This window comes from Labrus bergylta, chromosome 10 (assembly GCF_963930695.1).
Source record: "Labrus bergylta chromosome 10, fLabBer1.1, whole genome shotgun sequence".
Classification (NCBI taxonomy): domain Eukaryota; kingdom Metazoa; phylum Chordata; class Actinopteri; order Labriformes; family Labridae; genus Labrus; species Labrus bergylta.
In genome coordinates, this window is record NC_089204.1 from 15,032,697 (window position 1) to 15,051,895 (window position 19,199).

A 19,199-nucleotide genomic window follows, 5' to 3' on the forward strand; every position below is an offset into this window, starting at 1 on the left:
ATAAGAGGGAAATACCAAAGTGACGTCAATCTCCCCTTATACCTTATGTTGACATCCTGCTGGGAATACCAACACACACACACACACACACACGCACGCACACACACACACACACACACACACACACACACACACACACACACACACACACACACACTCAAGTGTTCAAAGTTCAACAAGGATTCTTCTGATTTTGATCTGGCCGACAAATCTGACTCTAAAACAGGACCAGGTGTGCATACACCTTTTTAGGCTTTGGTCCTTGTACGGTTGATATGTGACCGTGTTTATAAACTCTTATATGTGTCAGGAAACTTAATTTACAACAAGTTTTAAAGCCTACAGCCAATTTGTCTTATAGACTTATAAAAGGAACCATACGACTATTTCAAACAGGCACATTGCGTTACTTATTCATCCTGATTTTGCTTCTGAGAAAGGACTGCAGCTTTTTGAATAAACAACTGTGGATGTTTTTCTAGTGAATTTAGGCCACATTTCAACATATAGACCACAGAGTAGGATAATTGACAATCAAATGGCCTTCACATTTATGATGTTTTACTGTCTGTACTGTTGCTCTGCTATTTCATAACAACCACCTGCTGACTTGTTTTTGAATGAAATATCATCACAGAAATAAAGTGACACAACTTTAAAGATCCTTAGTAATGTGCACAAAAGAAGAATTGGACCAAAAATGCTTCTTGCGTCAGGTTCCAGTGAAGTTTCAGTCGTGCACTTGCTTTGCTAAACAAATGTACTTTGTGTCAATTACAGCTGTTGGATAATAAGCAACACTAACAAAGCAATCTTAGAGTTATCAAAAAGTTGAATCCAAATAAACCGGAATAAACTCTCGATGTGACATTTAGTTAATTGCAAAAGCTTCTTGTTGCATACTGAAAACTTTAAATCCCAATAGGACAATGAAATGGCTTTGAACGACTTAGTGAGGAACAGTTGTATATTTCTCTGTCTCATGAGCGACTGTGATTCATACGTGTTTGGAAAAAAGAAACATTTTGGTTTACGCTTGTTCCGTCCAATATTACACTAACAGACCCCAAAGTGCAGTATAAACCCGTCTAGACCGTTTACAGTTTGTATCACTGTCATTACACAGTAAGACATGTCTGGATGAGTGTATTATGTTGCCTTCAGGGCTTTCTTCCAGAGAGCTGTCTCACTTTAAGCCAGGAGACCGTGTAGTTTTGATGACTTAACTTACAGAAAGGTAAGGCTCGATGGCACACAGGAAGACAAGTTATTTGGCTGTTACACCAAATGTATCAAATTTCAAATATTTTCTATAACATGGCCTTTTCTTTTTGTAAAACATCAGAGGAAAATAACCTGGATTTACATGACTATTACAACCAGCACTTTACAGTAAATAATACATATAGAAACCAAAACAGCATTTCAAGCAGCTGTCTATGCCATGTTTCTGTGGGCTGTAGCACTTTAACATGACTCGCAATGATTCTTTGTGGTCCTACATTCAACTCTTTGATATTTTCTCTTATTTCCTCTGATCAAACTCTGTAATACCACCTCATCAGGAACAGGGATGCCCTCAAAAAGCTTACATTTTGAGTCTTTTCAGCTGCACAGACACCAAATTTACCCTGTCATCACTTATTCAGGCGAGGAAGATAGCTGGGAGATGTGACGGATGTGCACAGGAAGGAATGAGACTGAAAGGAGAGAAAAAAGACAGTGATGGAGAGAGGAGAGAGAGAGAGAGAGAGAGAGGCGTACTTCCATCTCCACTTCCCTCCTTCGCTCAAAAAAAAAACCTCAGCTAAACTTTGGTCTACTTGTGGCGAGGACGGGACAGGAGCAGCTGGCGGCAACATGCTAAACTCTGCGTTATGGTCAGAGTACAAAACCAGACTATTAAAGTGAGGCGTGCTTTATCCTTGAATAAGATTACATGGAGACTGTGAACGGATAATCCTTTGAAGCCTGATCAAAGAAAGTCTGAATTTTGAAATGGGGTTTGCAGTTTGTGTTTACATGCAAAAGGAGTTGATACGGGTAGCTGTTTACATGACTACAGCATGTAATCCACTTAGAGTCTTGTTTCTGTCACTGTGAAAAAAAAAGCAACGATGAATGTGAGAGAGTAGCATGGAGACCTGTGCTCACACAGATTTTATGACATATTACAAACACGAAGCATGATTATTTGTAAAGGCGGAACTGTTCAAGGTGCTTCTCTTTGATTGCTGCTCCATATCATGATCATATATTGAACTATAGAAATGGGTTTTAAAAAGGGCCGTGTGGTTGAAGCACTTGGAGCGTCATTATGCACCTCCAATTTGGATTCTGTATGATGTAAATGGGTTTAAGCATCTCACATATTTCAAAATGTGTCTGGTTCAGTACAGATGCAGATTATGCAGCCATGCAGTTTTCAAACCCTGAAATCCTTTTGAAATATTTAAGAAAGAAATGACTCTCACTGTGGTTTTTAGTGTCATACTAACACAGAAAAGCTTCCCAAACCGCACTTAATACGTGATGCTGCAGATGAAATAATGAGACCTTGACTTTATGATACACACAAAAATAGAGGAAACTTCCTTTACAAGGGAACACAACCTTTTGCTTTTTGTTCATGAATGTCATTTAAAAAGGTGAAGTTAAAAACCTAGTAAGTATGCTTCGATGCACAACAATTCATGTCTCGTGATTCCATGCACATTTCCTTAATATTGCATCACATATTGGATTTTTTTTGATGGGTTTGACACCCAACAAGAAGTCAGAATGAATTTCAAGAGATTTAACAAGACGTCTGAAATGGATTGCAGGATTGAAAGACTAAATTCGGTCAAATCGTACAGACTTTCCATCCATTTATACACAAGGGATGTCGTCTTTTGACAGAGAGCGATTTTGTTTCTAAAACCTGCCAAACTGTCCCCTGGCCTACATCCTTTTTGATTAAATCTCGTAAATAAAATCTGTCTCTATTGTTATTGCAGGAGGATAATTTCGTTTGGTTGTCTGTGCAAATATTTCACTGCAGTGTAACACAAGCATCCACAGACTAAACACCATGGCACACACGCAGGTTCTGGCTTCACACTGTGTATCAGGATTTGGGTTTCTTTTGTTTTGTGTCCTCTGTTGGTCTGTACAGCAGATGTGGTTTTGTCTTTGTCGGAGGCGGACATAAAGCTGTGGCATGTAGCTAAAAAGGTAGAACATGGCATTGCCAGAATTTGGGGTGGCTGTGGGGGGGGGGGGGGGGGTTCAGCTCCTTGTGTGTAAGTCACGGTAGAGCAGGATTACTCAAACATACCGGTACCCCTCCCTTATGGGTGCCCAATGGAAACAGGCCTGGTCCTCATTCCTGGTTTGAAAAGCACTGCAGTCAACCATCACAAAAGCAGAGCTGCAGCAAACATCCCACTGACACACTGACAAACAAACCTGAATGGAAAAAAAAACAAAAAACAACCAGCACAAAAGCCTGAGCTGTTGCAGATACCGACAAGGTTCTCCATCTGGCTGTGTTTGTTGGATCGTGTTTGGAAAGAGGGAGACATGTTGTGGTTTGGTGCAACAACACTGAACCTGAAATTATCAGCTGCTGTAATGTGAAGTGAAACATGTAGGCCTACTCAAAGGGTGATTTTAACAATGATTGTCAGCGCTGCTTAACTGACGTCCTGTCTGTGAACGGTAAATACTTAACAACAATGTGAGGAGGAGGATATCCTCGTTTCCTCATCCTCTCTTCCTCTGTGTTTGCTTCGTTTGCTCCTTGCAGCAAAGAAAGTAGAATGTTTTATAGATATCCGTTCTATAGTAAAGACTCTTTAAAACTTAAGAATAGCTGCAACAAAGCCATAAGTTTTTCTTTAATGGAAATCAAGATATTCCAGAATATAATTTGTTTTGCAACATTCTTGCTCAGCCATCAGAAAATAATTATTTATTTTATTTATAGAGATTCCAAAGTCATTCGTGGACAGCCCAATACTTTAAGCAGTTTAACAACAGCATGTCGTTGTATGGTTAAATTAATTGTCATTTCAAACCATGCTTAAGCAGTTATACATTTTAATTCCACAGAGAGTTTCCACCTAAAATGGAACATTTTTCACCTTATAATCTGCGTGACAGGTCTGTGTGTTAGTTTAAAGCTGTGGATTCTAACTCATACTCACGATGTGCAGGAGAGATACAACGGGAGGCAGCAGCAGTAAGCATGAGAAAGCCAAATTATCAGCTGGCTAGAATAAGGCAGTACTCTGTCGCCACACTGTGGTACAAAGCATAAAGTACATCTTTTAACATTTCATGAGGAGTAATTGAATGGCTTTGTTGTAGGAAGAAAACACGTTTTTCTAATTTTCAGGATCAGTTATATTATTAATAATGAGTCAGACACTCATGCTTCTCTGTCATGGAAACAGTCCTTCACTTAATATGACCTGATTTGCCTGAAAGTACGTCAGAGCTGGGCCACTCCAATTTGTATTTATTTTCGGATAAACAAACTGTATTGTTGAAGTGCAAGTAGTCTCTCAGTTGAACATCTTGACAACGTTTGCTCTGGAGGCAGAAGAACCAAACACACTTTCAAGGCTTCTTTCACATTTCATTACAAGCAGCAACCCCAGAAAATTTTAACTGAATTATCAAGAAAGTGATACTTTTATGAAGCTCTTGGGAAAAAAAAAAAACAGCTGAAAACTTACTCTAGATCAGTTGATAAATCGTCATTGTTGCTTGTACTGACATGTGGATTAATGAGAATTAATAATTTGTGGAAACATTAAGTATGACAATATAAATATGCTTTAATCAAAAACAAAAACTGCATCTTCCACTGAGATTTAAGGGATAAGTTATTTATAAAGTGGAAAAAACATGTGCGATGATGTCTTTTAATTCTGGCTTATTTGACCTCTGCTCATGTTGAGGGCTTTTGGAGCTATGCGGGAATTGCAGAGATGGATACATGATTTCACCAGAGTCCATATATTGAAAATATCAAACAATGAATTCTATGAATCATTATTTGTATAGCACCAAATCACAACAACAGTATATCTTAACTATGTATTAATTTCCATGGGGGGGATATAACAATGGGTATACAGCAACAAGGAAAATGTTCCTTTCATAGGCAGAAACCTTGTGTCTTACTTCGACATCAAGATATCTGATGTAAATACGGCATGTTGTTTCGGTGCCATTTCAGCTTCCCCTGATCGGTGCAACAAGGCTTCCAGGAAATCGATCGAGATATCAGTCTATACGTCAATACACGCCAACACACTCCTCACATTCACATGAATGATTAAATCACACACCTTCGTGCTGTGTATAACAAATATCAAAACATCTGAAATTAAAGCTTCATTGTTATTGTCAATCATGTGATTTCAAAACTATTGTTAATAATCTTCTTTAACATCCTCTACTCGTCTGGTTTTAGCCTTTAACCAGATTTTGGAACCTGGCTGCAGGGATTTGCTCCAGTTAAGCCTCAAGAGCGTGAGTGAGGTCGGTCACCAAGGGTGAAGTCAGGGCTTTGTGAAAGCCTGTCAGGTTTTTTCCACACTCAACTTGAATAAAAGAACCATTTCTTTGTATCAGTCAATTTGTGCATGTTGAAATTGACATGTTGAAACAGCAAAGGGCCGTGCCTTAGTTGCTACAACAACAGAGGAGTGTTGTGAAAAAGATCTTTAACTCTTTCTCTTAACTGGACAAATAGAGGACAAGCTACAGTGGTTTCCTGAAGGTTTCCGTGCCATCTAGTCTTTGATTTCTGCAAAGGAGCAAATACCTTTTCTGTCCAACAACTTGTAGTTTGAAATGCTCGTTCCACCTTAACACTACTTTCTTTCCAAATGTGTGTAGTAATGTAGGAATTATCTTACTTTTACTCAATTTTTTTCTTATTTAAAATATTTTTAATAAAAAGGTAAAAATTGTAGAATTTTTTTTTTTATAATAATAATAACAATAACAAGCAAATAATAGCAGCATATAGTTTTGCACCTGCTTCAGTAGATTGCCGCTGAGCAATATGTTTCGTCAAACTTCTATTTTCTGTTAATCATTGGATTTTTTAAATCTTAATGTGTTATTTTATATTTGTGTTGTTTTTATATTTTCATTAGCCAGAGTACCTGTATCAAATACATACACACACACACACACACATACGGAAATAAATACATACATACACACATCTAAATGTTTGCATGGTGGGGAAATCAAATTACAAAAGGTAGGCGTGAGACCCATAAATAAAAATAAATATTGAATAAAAATATTTTTGTAATCGAAGAAGTAATAACATATTGAGACATGGCTCTGGCTTCTGTTTATATGAAAAAAAATGCTTTTAGAATTAACTTTAAATAATTATATTTTTAGTGTTTAGAATGACTTAATGTGTTGCGTGTTATGAGGAGCTTTGACCTTTGTTGCTTTTTGTGCAATTTTATATGGGGGGAGTGAATTTTTGCAAGTGTGAGTTTTGGTCTAGGAGTAAAAGTGACGGTTCATTTTTCTTAAAAAGAATTGCATAACTGTTATTATCAAACAAACCCACGTAACTTTGCTAATTAAAATAGAGGACACGGACGTGCATTCAGTGAGCTTGGATTTCTTAACGCACAGATTTGTAAACTGTTGACAAAGTTTTTCAAACTCATTTGCATTGGGAAGTGAGAGTGTGTCATTTCAACAGTCTCGACGCCTCTTTAAACTACATTAAAATAAGATCACCTCTTCACTGCATGACCATATATCACAGAAATGAATCATAATCTGGATTGTTCTTCACATTTCCATATTATTTACAATTCTAACGAGTGCAAACCTTAAAAAAACTGAAGAAATGTCATAATAAATGATATTTCAGCTATACACTTGTATAAAGAAACTTTAGATATTCTGCAGGGCTGGAATAGTGCAGACACTGCAAATCTCCAGTCCACATGTTTATAAAAGTTTGTCATTGTGAGAACATGTTTCTGAAAAAGAGATTGGAAGAAGACACAAAAAGACTTAAAGACAAGATCTTAATCATAAAGTTGTGCAAAAAAGACACAAAATGGTTCAGAAAAAAAATGGTCAGAATGCAGGGGAAGCCAATGTTTGTATTTAGTAAATACTCAGATGTGTTGAGCTTTTGTAGTTATATAACTACATTACTACAAAGGGCTTATATATCAAAACTGTAGTATTTCATCTTCGTCGTTCAATTATCTGTGCTCTAAAATCTGAACGTCCTCACAGATTCATGGATAATATCTGTGGGGTTTTGTTTTGCCATCATTTTGATAATTTAAGGTTTGAATATAATGTTGTACTGTACGTTCAGAAGTAATCTTATAGAACTTCAAAGATGATTTCTGATCCTCATCACAGTTTGTTTTGTAATTTCCTGGCTCTCTGTCTGACTCTGTGCATATGGTTGCTCTGGATGAAACGCTCCTCTCCCCAAGCATGACACACTTACTGGGCTGCAGAGTCGAGCCACGGGACAGAGACACGGAGAGGCAGCCGTGAGGACACAGTTACACGAAGAAGACGAAGTGGAAGATGAGGATGCGGGAGGGAAAAGCAGATGAACGCTATTGATGATTTTGATGGTTGCGCTATCGACAGAGGGATATTCCTAGAGCAAGGAGAAGAATAAAGCTCTGCGGGTTGGAGGATTATGACAGTGATGTTGATGATGATGATGATGATGATGATGATGATGCTGCTGTGAGGACAGGACCGCTTGGAGGACGGGACTCGGACGATCGGAGCGCGTGTCTCTTCAGTGTTGATCGTCGTGCGGGTAAATCTCGGGTATCACCGAGAGTTTAACGAAGCGCTATTCTGAGGAGGTGGGCCAAGTCCCGAGAGAGAGAGAGAGAGAGAGAGAGAGAGAGAGAGAGAGAGAGAGAGAGAGCTTCGGACTGGGTGATCCGGCTAGGATATTGTTGCTGTTGCTGACAGAGATGTGAAGAGACATTAAGGAGCAGATGAAAGGACTCCTGCGTGCTCGTGGACATATATTTCTACATTTCTGCAGGTAAGCAGCAAATCTCTCTCACTGTCACGCTCTCACTCGGTTTCACTCATACTGCCCCTCTCTCTCTTCCCATCCCTGTCTAAACTCTCTCTCTCTCTCTCTCTCTCTCTCTCTCTCTCTCTCTTTCGCTCGTGATCTTCAAACTAAAAGTATACTTAAATACTGTGCAAGACAAGAATAGAGATGTACTGTAAAGAGACGTCAGGTTGTTAAGCCTATCTCATTGGTACTTTTATGCTATTGTTTTATTTTGTGGTATTTTTTTTTTTACCTCAAATGATATTATGTAACCATTCGGTAGGTGCACTGCACAGGAGAATACTACAACACTATAAAGTGCAGATCACATTTATTTAGTAACTGCACTCAAGTGTTCATTCTCTCTGACTGATACAGTTTTACTTCATTTCATTTCCACTGACTGCAGCTTAAACTCACTTACTGAAGGAACTATTGCACTTTCGACTGCTATAATCGACCGTTAAGCTGTTTACTTTTTTTTTTATAGATCAACGGCTCATAATGTAACATAAATTATATAAATTGCTAAAATATGAACTCAAGTAAATGACCTCTGCCTCCTCCTGCAACAACATGAAAACACTGCTAATACATTTGTGCTAAACTTCAAATAATCTCAAAACACTGACACTAACGCTAGATCAGCAGCCTAATGGTGTTTTAATTTATTATATTTGTTGACTATACTTCTGTTCTCTGACTTAAGGGAGCACAAACTTTTCCGGTAAATTACAACTCTATAATTTCTTCATTAATCCTACTTCAACCACTGGAACCACCTGGATGATTGGAAGTAGTAATGAGACTGTACATCATCTAGAAACAGAATGGATGCAGATGCGAGGTCAGTAAAGGCTTGAATGAGTTTATTATGACCTCTGCACCCATTAGATATCAACCCCACTGATCATCCATATGGAATTTTTGATGGAAAATGTGTAACAAGATGAACTTTAAAGCCCAGTCTCAAAACAAAAACAGATGTGCCATGCAAAAGGACTATGGTGTGGAAATATAATATAATGCTTATGCCAAGGCGATTTCAGTAAAACGTTTTTATCAAAGAATTTAACATTCAAAGGCAAAATAAAAATGTGAAAAATGACATTTACATTATAGGGCTACCACAAACATGCTGTATGTCCCTGTAGGAATACATTGTAGGCGTGTTGTAGTGATTTTTGGATTGGCTTATCTCTCTCTCTTGCGCAGATTTCCTCCCAGGCTTTTCCTCCCACACACTCTAACTCTGTTGTTTCAGCAGTGAAGTACAGAAGCCTTACAACCCTACAGTAACACTTACAGTACAGAGAGGAGAACTGGCCAAATGTTTTCAACTGCCATCTCTCAGATCAGCAGGCATGAGGAGTTACATAAAAAGTTATTTCAGCGTATGGAAAGGAGGAAATCCAAACAGGTACAGATGACGTAACGAGTATGGGTCAGGATAAAAACAGACAACATAGCAATTGTCACAGAAAATAGATAATATCAATAACGAGCTATAAAAGACAGAACTATTAATTCCCTTGATACATTTTGTGTTTTCATCCGTGTATTCGTGTTAAAATAAATTCCTCCAGGTTTTTAATACGTGTGACTTTTCCGTGACAGAGGTTGACAGTTTGCTCTAAAGAGACTCACAGTAGCAGAGCTGCGTGCAGTCTCCATGCCGGGTTCCCCAGAGGATATCAAAGCTCGTCCCCGTGTTATCTAAGTGGCTTTCTCTCTCCACTCAGCTGTGAAGGTCAAGGCTACAAAAAGTCCTTTGACTTTAGTGTTATACTGACACACTCTTTAAATTGTGACAGGATCAATGAGCTAAGACTAGATATACACCCACTCCACCCAAAAGATGCACAAATCGATAGAGCTCAACCGTGTGGCTACAGAAGTAATAGCCATTTAGCTATCAGCCATAATGTCATAACCATCCAAGGTAGACTTTCCACGAGCTAACCGAGTGTGGAACGATGGTATATGCTCCTGTAGAAGACAGAAGTTCGTATTATATCAAACTTGTTTTAAGAAAAACATGGTTTATTTGAGATGTTGGGGAAAATAACTACTCTATCCACGCTTATATAATGTCACAGCGACGTCTCTGATTGGTGGAGCTGGTTGTTACCATTGCAATGTTTTCCGCCCCTTTGCACCGTGTGCAAACGGATAGTTTCACTAGCTGGCTAACTAGTTAGTTAGCTAAAATGGGTCATGTTATGATGCAGTGAATGTGACTTATTCATAAAACACAAACTACAAGGTACAACAATACTTGTATTAACAGTATTAACACGATATCAACAACAAGGGTTACGTTTAAGGAGAAGCGGTTTCATTCGCAATGGGTTCTGGGATGGGTAGTTCCTTGACTCTGGTAGAACAATAAGGACACAGTCTTTGCCTTTTTCTCAGTTTTTCAATGCTGTTTATGTCCCAAATCAAATATCTTATCACCAGTATTGAGGTAGCTGGTTGTCTTGGTTTCTAGGTGTCATTCTCTTGATATAAGGATTTTGTGAATTGGGGGAAATGGGAAAATTTACTTCCAGAACCAGAGCTGCTAAAAAAAAGTGGGTTGTTTATACAATTAAAGTCGACATGAACAAAACATTACACAATTGACTAAGTGAGGTGAAATTGGTGCCACAGCATTGGTTGCTATTCTAATAAACAGTTCTGCAGCAGAAAATTAAAGAAACGTTTCAAATTAATGTTTGTAATAAACCGTTATCTTATTTTTGGAAATGATGTTCTCAGTTAGGCTCTGATCATTACAACAGTTATGCAAATTAATATTATTTAACCTGAGAAATGAATAATACATTTTCAGTGCATCTACAGTCTCCTGTCTAATAGATTTGATAACTTGACTCATCAACTTGTTGGCCCCTCATGTCATGGGTAAAATGTTTTAAACACTGATTAAAATGATGACCAAACCTCTTCAGGAGACTAAATCATCCAAAGGTTTGTAATATCTATTTATATATGTCGAATAACAATCCAGTACATTCTGATTGCAAGAAGATGTTCTAACAAGAGATGATCTCTCTGCTCTGAGAGGACTGACCCTCCGACCTTCTCACTGTATGGGTCGCCTCTGTGACTCGGCTGTCACAGGAAATGATCCCAAAGGCTCTCAGCCATGGCACGGACTTTCGTACCACAAGTCCTGCCTGCCCGGCTACAAACACCCGTCAGTGGGTGATTGTTGCCGTTGCCAGGACTGACAGGTTGAATGGATGACAGAGCTGTGTGGGCCAAATAGACTGTCAGAGAGAGCTGCGAGGAGATGGATGAGAGGAGGGAGCGAGGGATAAAGAGAAAGAGAGAGAATCAGAGGGAGGGGAATACCAGAAAATAAGATGGAGAAATGATGGAGTGCTGTTGTGACTACAAGCAATACCCGAATCCTTTAGTTTCAGTGTCTCTGACTGGTCCTGTCTCTCAGTCTCGCCTTCTCTCGCCTGTCTCTCCTCCCACCGTTTTTTAAAAACAGAAATCTTTTTTATTTCATCTAAACTAGTCAACAAGTCACCTCAAAAACACTGAAGACAATTTGGGTGTTATAAGCCAATTAAATGGCCATTAGAAGTTGTCATGTGAAGCATTGAGACCAGATATTTACAAGTCAGTTGTAAGTAGCCAGCATGGCAACCTGCCAACCAGCACAGAGACCAAGATATACAAATCCATGCTCTTTTCCATGTATGGCCACCTGTGGCTCTAGAATCAAGAGAAAGCAACACCTCAAACCAAACCAAACTGTTACCCTTAAACAACATAAATCACATGTTTATCAGTGTGTAGTGATAAATGGCTCTCAGCCAAAATTTACTTTCCGCCACATATTTGTTTACAGTAAAATTAGCAATATGAAATGCGACCGTGTGACAGATCAAAAGTGAAGCGAAAGTCACCCTCCATATATGACTCCAGAATAAATGGTAGTTTTCTTTATTTTTTTACTTTTGTTCTACACAGTACATCCCCGGAGGATTACTAAGAGGCTTCCATGAGCAAATAGAACACAGAAAAGAAGAACATTTTTGCAAATGACAGATCTTAATTTTTTTAACAGCATTATAATGCAGATTTGTATGAAGTAAAGTCCCTCATATACCTGAAAGTCTGCTGATATTTATTTTTGGTCAATAGTACTCATACTACGAACACATGCTAAAAATCTAGGAATGACGCCATCCAAGGACTTACATAGTCGAACATGAATTGTTAGATTTTACCGATTGTCAACTGATCATTAAAAGTATTTTATTTTTGTGCGCTCATTCTATATTCTCATTTGCTCATTTGAGATAAACTGCGTACTTAAAGGCCCATGTGTCTTCTGGACTTGGAATAACAGCTTCTTCTATGATAGGATTTGATCCATTCATTTCTCACTCATTAAGTCTGCCAATCTCCCGATCATTATATTCCAACACAATCAGTCCTGCTGCATCAGCAAGGGTCCCCACGATTCAAATCTTGTGAAAGATTTAATCCAAAGACATAAGATCCAAAAAGATCAGTTTTAGACTTTCCTTTTTTCTTTGTACATAAAATGACTAATAAGTCATAAATTGACCTTCAATTACACATTTAATTTATTTTATTTTATTTTAATAAATTTTCATATAATATCCATAATAAGCGATGTTCTTGTGATCAGTTGAAATTCCCTCGTTCAGTAAAGTGTTGTATTTGTGCACAGTGTGTGTGTGTGTGTGTGTGTGTGTGTGTGTGTGCATTCGTGCGTGTTTGGTTTAGTTATTGATTGGAAGACTTGAACCCTGCAGGCCATGTTCTGGAAAAGAGCAATGGACATACACACAGGTTGTGTGGGTGGCCACTTGACTGCCTCTCTCTTTCTCTCTCTCTCTCACACACACACAATTTGCCTAGGGCTTTATAAACAGCCGGTCTTGGAGGTTGTGACTTGCACATCAGTCTCTGTTCTCTCTCTCTCTCTCTCTCTCTCTCTCTCTCTCTCTCTCTATGTCTCTCTCTCTGTGAAACTACACAGCTTCTCTCACTCTTCATTTATTCCTATCGCTCTTCATCTACCTGCTGCTGTTTGTTTTCTCTCTCTGCTCTCTGTAGGCCTGCTCCACAGACTGTCCTCTCACTAACGTGGTGATCTCTCTCTCTCTCTCTCTCTCTCTCTCTCTATATCCTGTAGTAATTCCTCCAGCAGCTGTGAGGTCACGACAAGTTGAAGTTGGCTTCCTGCCTGTTGAGATGTGCCAATAGGAAACACTTTGAACAGGGGTTCATGCTGATGAAATTGATCTGCTCAGGTAAGGAACAAGACTTTTTTCTTCTTACTCGATTCATTTTTTGGGGGGGTTAGGTAGCTGATAGCTGGAGCGTGTGGAAAGCCCTGAAACTAGGGTGCCATAGACCACATGGAAAGGCCCTTAAGTCTCAGTCCTAATTGCAGCAGCTAGTGTTTAATAATGCCGTTGGCCCTTAAATAATGCATTTCATTCTTATTATTTTAAGCTGCCGTTACTATAATAATGGCAAGTAAAACAAAATTAAACTGTCCTAATAAGTTATAAAACGTTTTTATTAAGAAGTAAAATTACTTTCGCATTAAGAAGGAACAAACAGATTAACAACAGTTGTAACACATCACTAAATTCAACACATGCTCAATATTGGACAATCATATATTATTTTTCAAAGTAAAACCTGCAGTTAACTTTCAATGACTTTTTTACTTTATTGCCAAATCATTTGGGTCATTTTGGACAGTTTTGATATTTGAAAACACTTTAAAGAATTCAGAGAGGAAACATTCCAATTATTCAAATGAAATGTTACACTTGAAATAATCTATATTATATTACACTGTTGTCTGATAGCATGAGAAATAAATTGTTGTAATTTGCCTCTAGTGAACTTCAGATTTCTGTTATATTCTAAGTCATGGTAATTGTTGTCAGAAGAACAAAACAAGTTTACAGTAAATCTTAAAATATAATTCATTGTCATGAAATCCCCTTCATTCCTGAAATAATTTTAAAATGAATTTAAGTCTACAGCGTATAGTGGTTTGTTATTGTTGATGTTGTGGGTATCCTGTTTATTGCTTCCTTGACTGCAGGTCGAGCTTTTAGACTCCTGAGAACAAGGTAGACATATTTATGGAAGCTTGCCATCTCAATAAAAGATGAATGGCTGTCTTATGCAACAGCTGCTGACCACACCAGAGGCAGGAAGAGTCAGTGTGTGGGAGGACCAGATGGACTGATAGAAGGACAGATGCAGTACTTTTATAGATGTGTGTTTTCCTGTCACAGTTGCCCTCCAAGAAAAACTGTCAATCCTACATCCGTCCCCTTTCTCACTGGCATGCATCCCTCAGGCGTCCTCCCTATCTGACTCTCTGTCCTTTTGACACCCTCTTTATATCTGTTTCTCTTTCTCTCTATCTCCACACCTTTTATATCTCTCTTATTCTCTCCTCCCTTCTCTGATCTATTATTCACATGCCTCTCTCACATCCCACCCCCCACCCCGACACCTGAAATCCCTCTCCACTCCGGGCGTTTAGACCTCCACAAGCAGTGTGTCCCTCCCAGGAAAAGAAGTAGAATGATGAATAAAAGAACAGGGAGAAGAGATAAAAAAGCTTTGGGATGGGCTCTATAGATAGCTGCCCATATAGATAAGGTATTTCTGCATGTGGCCTATTGTAGAGCTTGACATTTTACACAGTCCTTTAAAAAGACTGGTTTCAATAGTGCAAGCTAGGACAGGATGTTAGAACAAGTGGAAAATACTAACTTGTTTACTTTGTCTCTAAAATGCAATAAAACATTGGGTAAATTGTGATCATTTGTGCTCTTAACTTCAGACGTATTGTACTTTGATATGTGTTTGATGATTTACAGACTTGAAATCCACTTAAAATTAAGCTGGGCTAGAATAATACATTTTAGCCAAGTCAAAGGCAGGTGACATGGAATGGCTCATGTGCGTACAGGATGGGACATTGGAACGCAGTTTGGACAGTTTTAATACACACTGGAAGCAGGGGTCGTGTTCTTCTGTATTTTTGTGCGCATAGCCGTCAATCAATCAGTCAATCAATCAATCAACACATTACAAAAAGAAGGTAAAATACCTTACTCTTTGCTATATTAAAAAGACCCAGCGTTAATCCATCATGATGAACAGCCATCTACCCAAACTGCGCTGGACTTGAAAATGGGATAGGGGGAGATGGGATAAGATGCAGGAAGAAGAACAGGGACAAACGAATTGACCACAGAAAGACAAATCTTTGAAGAACAGTTAGAACAGTAAAGTAAAACTGGGAAAAACTGGGAGGCTAATTTTGTGTCTTATGACTTCTGGAAAACGATAAAGATGTCCCTTAACCTAAAATACATTAAAAAATAAACATATAGGGTTAGGGTAGCATCATAAAGTGCTGCATGTTTTATTTGTGAAACCATAAAAAGAGCTTTACTGACATCCATAACGCTTGAATACTTCCAGTATTCTTTAAAGTTTCCCCATTTTGCCACTAAACACACAGGTATGTTGATCGTAACACTCACACACACACACACACACACACACACACACACACACACACACACACACACACACACACACACACACACACACACTTGGCACTCAAATTGAAAATGCCCCAAAAAATCATGGCTGTGACTACCAACAAAAGGAACATTGTTGCATGGCAAGGTTTTTCTTAAACATATCAGTCAACTTTTCCTGGATATACATGGCTCACCTTTGGGTGCATTTGCAGCATGTAAAGGCGGCTGATGTGCACCACATGGCAGCTGTTAGATCCTGAGGGTTTGCTGCTGCTGAGCCCCAGAGAAGGGCATTCGGTCCCCAACTGCCACATAAACATCCACATCTGTTTCCATGTCTGGAGAAGAGGGGAAAGTCACTCCGAATATGTGTCTGCAGAGGAGACATCAAATCTTAAAGTTTCCTAACCTCTTCTTTATATGCATGTGTACTAAAATGGCTATTGCTGCTAAAACACTTGAAAGATTACAGTCCAAACCAAAGTGTTATAATGTAATAGATCAATATACGAGTCATGACCTTGACCAGGGATGATGTGAAAGTGGCAGCAAAGTAAGAAATTATTCATTAAAATTAGTATTCAGGGGCATTTCATGTACAACCATTAGTCTCAACAAAATGGCCCGAGTGTGTTTGTGCTCCCTCACATTGCTACCATAGATAAAGGCTAAACACAATCTACATATTAGAGCACCAGCATGGTGCATGCATCAGATGAGCGCAGATCTGAAATGGAATCTACCTTCTGTTCCCTCTCGCTGCACACATCATCTATCCATCCATCAGAGCTGCTCTGCTCTACGCCTCGCCTTCCCACCACCGAGCCATCAATCATCGCATTCCCATGCTTTATGGAAATTGTAGGAAAAACTTCATTTAACGGCATTTTACCTTCCATCTTGTGCACCTTTCCCTCGCTTTGTCCATCCATCCATTCCAGCGTCTGTCTGTGCACGGGCCCAATCTAGCCACAGTGTAAGGTCGTTTATTTAAATCTATTTAAATGGATATGAGGCGTATGCATGTGCGGGGAGATTTCACGGCCCAGCAGGTCTGCAAATACCAAAGCTGTTCCACCTCACTAACCCCCCATCAGTGCCCATAGACAATTATTACACACTACAGGTGGGCAAGGAGAAGAGAAAAAAAACTTTCCATCAATCTATCATCTATCTATCCATCTATCCATCTATCCATCCATCTATCATCTATCTATCCATCGATCTATCCATCTATCCATCCATCTAAAACAATGGTGTCTGAAGGAGCAAGGGGGGCAGTTCATGATGTATAGCTGAAATAAAAGAAAGGAAGGATGAAATGAAACAATAAAAGCAATGGACAGGAGCAGGTTAAGTATTGGACGTGAAAATAGGTGTTGGAGGGGGAGACAGCATCGCTCTCCAGGGGAAGTAGAGGGCAGGAGAAGAAGTGGAGAGAGAAATTGAGGGAGGTGACTTGGAACGTTTGAGAGAATAAGGAAAGGGGGAGAGAGAGAGAGAGAGAGAGAGAGAGAGAGAGAGAAAGAGCGAGGAAGGAGAAGTGAAGGGTAAATGTCTTTGCTAATGTCTTCAGTGCCAATATTGACTAACGCCGGCTTCCTCTGTCTTATGTCCACTCGCTGCGTCTTCCTCTTCAGTCCATTAGCTTTGTCATTTGGAAATGGACGCATTGGCTCAGCTGGTCAATGTCACCATGGATGGATGGATAGATAGATGAAGGTTTAGAGTATCAAATATTAAAAGGACCTACCACAAATAACTCAACAATTAAACATTTTACCATGAGGAAGTGAATTCAGTTATTTCCGTAGGGAGGGCAATGGCAGCCTGGTGAGTCTTATAGTAAACATACTTCAGTTTGGCTGCAGAAGGTCAATCACTCTTTTTTTAACTTTTCATTTGCACTTCTTTACCAATGGTTATTCACTTAGTATTTTTCTGTTTATAAAGAAAATGTGTGAAGATAACCTCATCTCAGTGCCTGATCAACACTTGAGTCTAAGATAGAGTAACATCTTCTTTGGTTGTTCTCATGGAGCTTCTTTACAGTAATAGCATAGTTAAAGTTCAGAATTGTATTACAGTTTTTCTCAGTCACTTTGGTACATTTCTCGAATCATCCTCGACATTTGCAAAACAGTAAGTGCATTTCTCAAAACAATTTGTACAAATAGCAAAACGCCATGGATTACCTGCAAAAGCCAGTCTCTTGCTCAAAATCCTTAGTTCATCTCTCAAAAGTAAATATCTGTGTCAATGAACATGTCAGTGCCATCAGAATGACAAGTCCTTGTGTCATTGTGTACAAATAAGACAGTCAAATTGCTTAGTCATGTTGTCAATATAACAGTGTACTCTGGAGGGGTGTTCTGATTTAAACTATGACTAACGTTCTGATGACAATTATTGTAAATTGTAAGTTACACCTTAGTGTGCACCATGGCATTGTTTTCTACAACCATGGTGCAAATAGTCTCCTCCTGTTCAGGTGTGAAAAGGGGCCCTCTGCCACCCCTGTGAAGTTGTCTTGCAGTCCTATGTGGAAAAAATATAGTAATGCAAAACACAAAATTGAGTAAGATAAAATGTCACTGTATGAAGTATACTGACTGTATATTGTAAAATGCAAGTGGAATACTGTAATATTGTATGAAGCATTACAGAAAGTATACAGTATTACAGTACAGTGCCTATTGTTAGATTACATACCTGTTCTGTCGACGATAAGTCTGAATGATTGAGGACACAGTTGTTCTCCCAACATTTGGCTGCACCCTTCGACCAGCCTCTGCCATTGTAAGCCCATGATTGAGAACGTGGTCTACAAGTGTGGCTCTTACCTCATCAGGAACGCGCGTATGTCCTCGGCCTCTTCGGCCTCTTCCTCTGTTTTGCCTCCCAGCTCCTCCGCCACGCAGCCTCACTCCTCTTCCTCTTCTTCTTCTCTCTGGCTGTTGACCCCGTCCAATTCCTTGTCCTTCCATTGTCAGACATTGTAACATTGTGTTGTGCTCCGGCTATATATATACTTACATGACGGTTCATGAGATGCACCTTTGAGCTATTTCAGAAAACTGGTTGATCATTGGTTGATCTAATGCTTCACACATTTCCCTTCGTTCGAGAAAGTCAAGATTCACCTGGGAGCAATTTACAAATTCAGGACAGATTTAGAAAAAAAGTCTAATGGAAATGTATAGAAATATGCTTGACATATTATGACAACTTGTTCAACCATTTTGCATGTAAAGACTTATGTGATGAACTAATGCCTAAATGTTGTGGGGGGTGAGACTATTCAACAGAGACCCATTATAATACATTTTGATCAACATGACATAAGCAATTGATAATGTAGGAAACAGCAGAGAATTGTACATAATCATTTGCATGGATGTACCAAAGCATTTGCAACTTGTTCAAAGAAATGAGAAACTGCTTTTTTGATGTGCACAAGTGACACAATGATGTGAAGATTGAACAAGTAGTTTTGAGAATCTCAATTCTGATCTGAGAAATGTACC

At 38.9% G+C, this 19,199-nt stretch overlaps 1 protein-coding gene across 1 annotated transcript in view; it reads left to right on the top strand.

The window, feature by feature from the left end:
* Window positions 1-7,467: 7,467 nt before the first annotated feature.
* Window positions 7,468-19,199, top strand: part of bean1 (brain expressed, associated with NEDD4, 1) — a 40,196-nt gene continuing 28,464 nt past the window's right edge. The window contains exons 1-2 of the mRNA XM_020649711.2: window positions 7,468-8,071; window positions 13,278-13,395. Coding sequence (XP_020505367.1) covers window positions 13,371-13,395 — 25 coding nt within the window. The 5' untranslated portion in view covers window positions 7,468-8,071; window positions 13,278-13,370. The remainder of the gene's footprint in view (window positions 8,072-13,277; window positions 13,396-19,199) is intronic.